This window comes from Neophocaena asiaeorientalis, unplaced genomic scaffold, assembly GCF_003031525.2.
Source record: "Neophocaena asiaeorientalis asiaeorientalis breed wild unplaced genomic scaffold, Neophocaena_asiaeorientalis_V1.1 scaffold629, whole genome shotgun sequence".
Taxonomy (NCBI): Eukaryota; Metazoa; Chordata; class Mammalia; order Artiodactyla; family Phocoenidae; genus Neophocaena; species Neophocaena asiaeorientalis.
Window position 1 is genome coordinate 1375503 of NW_020175468.1, and position 2775 is coordinate 1378277.

General features: G+C 58.6%; 1 protein-coding gene across 1 annotated transcript in view; it reads right to left on the bottom strand.

The window, feature by feature from the left end:
• The window catches only part of ACP4 (acid phosphatase 4), a 4648-nt gene extending 2518 nt beyond the window's left edge, over positions 1–2130 (bottom strand). The window contains exons 1-5 of the mRNA XM_024768516.1: positions 2029–2130; positions 1852–1956; positions 1692–1778; positions 396–542; positions 1–91 (exon numbers count right to left, since the gene is read on the bottom strand). Of these exons, the coding sequence (XP_024624284.1) occupies positions 1–91; positions 396–542; positions 1692–1778; positions 1852–1956; positions 2029–2130 (532 nt within the window). The remainder of the gene's footprint in view (positions 92–395; positions 543–1691; positions 1779–1851; positions 1957–2028) is intronic.
• Between the last annotated feature and the right edge of the window lie 645 nt (positions 2131–2775).

Here is a 2775-nt window from a genome sequence, read left to right on the forward strand (position 1 = left end):
CCTCTAGGGCCGTCTGGCACTCGGCGGCCTCCGTGGCCTCCCTCAGCAGCTCCTGGTATCGAGGACAGCTTCGTGTAGGGAACCTCAGCAGCTGGAGAAAACGGAGGCTCAGCGGGGACAGCAGCGTGACTGGGGCCCGACTGCAGGCGGGGGGAGTCGGGCTGTGGGGCCCTGTCTCCGGTCCAGCGTCTCTCCCAGATCCGGCTGCACAGTGTCGGGTAGGCGGCTCACCCCATCAGGACAGCTCAGCCCCAGGGAAGGTCTGGGTGTTCTGGCTCCCGGGAACCACCCATCCAGGCCCCGAGCCTCCTCTCTCAGCCGCTGGCCCTCTCCATCTCTGGGGTCCCTGTCTCCCTCCATCCCTCCCACCTCCAGGCCCTGTCCAGCCCCCTGACCTTGTCCTCAGTGACGGGCACCGTGTGCACCGGGATCGGCCTCCAGGTGGCCTCGGAGCGCCCTGGGGCGGCCTCAGGGAAAAGCCCCGCTAGGTTGGCCTGAGCGCTCTCCAGGGTCCGGTCAAAGTCTGTGCTGAGAATGTACACCTGGGTGCGGTGGGGAGAGGCCAGGCCAGGGTACCACGGTCAGGGTCAGAGGTCAGCTATAGCAGCAAACCAAAAGCTTCAGATTAAGTTCAGAGTCGAAGTTCAGGTGTTGGGGGTCAAAACTCAGGGCGGGTTCAGGGGCTGGCCTTCAATTTTGGAAGCTGGGATCAAGGGTCAGAGGTCAATGTCAGGAGCAGTTGGGTTGGGGGTCAGGAGTTGGGTGGACATTGAGGATTAAGGGGGTCATTTGAGTCAATGAAAGTCAGAAAGGAATATCAGGGGCTTCCCTGGTGGCGCAGTGGTTAAGAATCCGCCTGCCGATGCAGGGGACACGGGTTCAAGCCCTGGTCCGGGAAGATCCCACATGCCGCAGAGCAACTAGCCCCGTGTGCCACAACTACTGAGCCTACGAGCCACAACTACTGAGCCTACGAGCCACAACTACTGAAGTCCGCGCCTAGAGCCCGTGCTCCACAACAAGAGAAGCCACCGCAGTGAGAAGCCCGTGCTCGCTGCAACTAGAGAAAGCCCGCGCGCAGCAACAAAGACCCAACATAGCCAAAAGTAAATAAATTAAATAAATAGATTTTTAAAAAGTAAAGGAATATAAGAATCGCTGGAGGCTGGAAGTTAGAAGTCAAGATGAGGAGGGCAGATTGGAGGTCATGGGGTCAGAGTTCAGTACATGTGAATCAGGGATCAGAGGTCAGGGGTCAGGAGGAATGATCCTAACTGGGGATCTGTCAGGAGACAGAGGAAGGTATAGGAAAGTCAGGTTTGAGGAAGGGTAGAGGTCAAAGTTTGGAGTCAGAAGGGCAAGTAGAATCAATGAGGGTCAAAGACAGAATCAATCAAGTTTCGGAGTCAGAGGGTCTGGTTGGAGTCAGGGGGAGTCAGAACACAGAGGTGGAGGACAGAAAATAAAGTCAGAGATGATGGAGGCCAGAGGTCAAGATGTGACTCAGGTTGAGACAGAGTCAGAGGTCAACGTGGTTTAGTCGATGGTTCAGGGGTCAGAGATCAGACATAAGGTGCAGGTCAGGTTGATGGGGGTCAAAGGCCAGAGGTGGAGGCCAAGGGGAACACTAGAGTCAGTGGAAATCAGAGGTGGAAGGTCAGGAGGTAAGATGGAGGTCAGTAAGGCAGTACCTCCTCCCGCCGGTACTCAGGGCTCAGAAAATCCTCGTAGCGACTCCTCAGGAAGCGGCCCAGCTCCAGCTGCTGGCAGACCCCTTCCTGGGGACAGAGCAGGCTCAGCGGACCCCTCTCCACACTGCCCCACCCCTTGCTCCCACCCCCAGCTTCTCACCCCGGTCAGCTGGCCCAGGCCACGTGGCCACAGGGTAGATACAGCCTCCTTGTGCGGGTCAGTGGGATAGGAGGCCAGCGGGGCCCGGTCGCCATGGCGGAACACCTGGGGAGGAGACCAGGTCAGGGCTGCCCTGGGGGACATGAAGGGCCGGGCAGCGGGGGTGGGGCACCTCACCACAGCCACAAAGACCAGGGGTCCCTCTGTCAGGGCCTGGGGTAGCGGCAGCAGCAGCAGGAGACGTCCAGCAGGGTGGCCCCGAAACCCTGGCCCGGCCATTTCCACACAGCCAGACGCTGAGCTCAGCCCACTGTCTGTGCCGCAGCCCCACCTGCTCATTACCCCCGCCTCAGCAACGCCCCCCCGAAGAGCAGGTCCCCGCACGCCTCCCCGCAGAGCCCGATCCCCCAGGGCCTTTGTCAGCCTTGGATTCACCGTGGACTGACCCATTTAATCTTCACCACAACCCCAGGAAGTGTTGATCTGATTATCACCATCTCCATGGTGCAGATGGGGAAACCGAGGCACAGCAAGGGTAAGTAATCTGCCTGAGGGAACACAGCTAGTAAGTGGCAAAGTTGGGATTTGAACCTAGGAGCCCTTAAAGTGGGCACAGATGGAGGGAGAACCCCGCCCCGCCCCACATTCTAAACTCTGCCCTCCCCTCCTTCCCCACCCCACCAGCCACGTCTGTTCTTTTTCTCACCCCTTAAATGTTGGGGCTCTTTGAGGCTCTCTTGGACTTCTTGGTGACTTCTTCCAGTGCCACCCACAGCTGGCCAAAGCCAGCATGGCCCAGAGGTTGAACACCCACACCCTGGAGTTTGGACAGGCTGGGTTCAAACCCCAGCTTTGCCATATATAAGCTGTGTGACTTTGGGCAAGTTACTGCATCTCTCTGTTTCCTCATTCATATAATGGGGA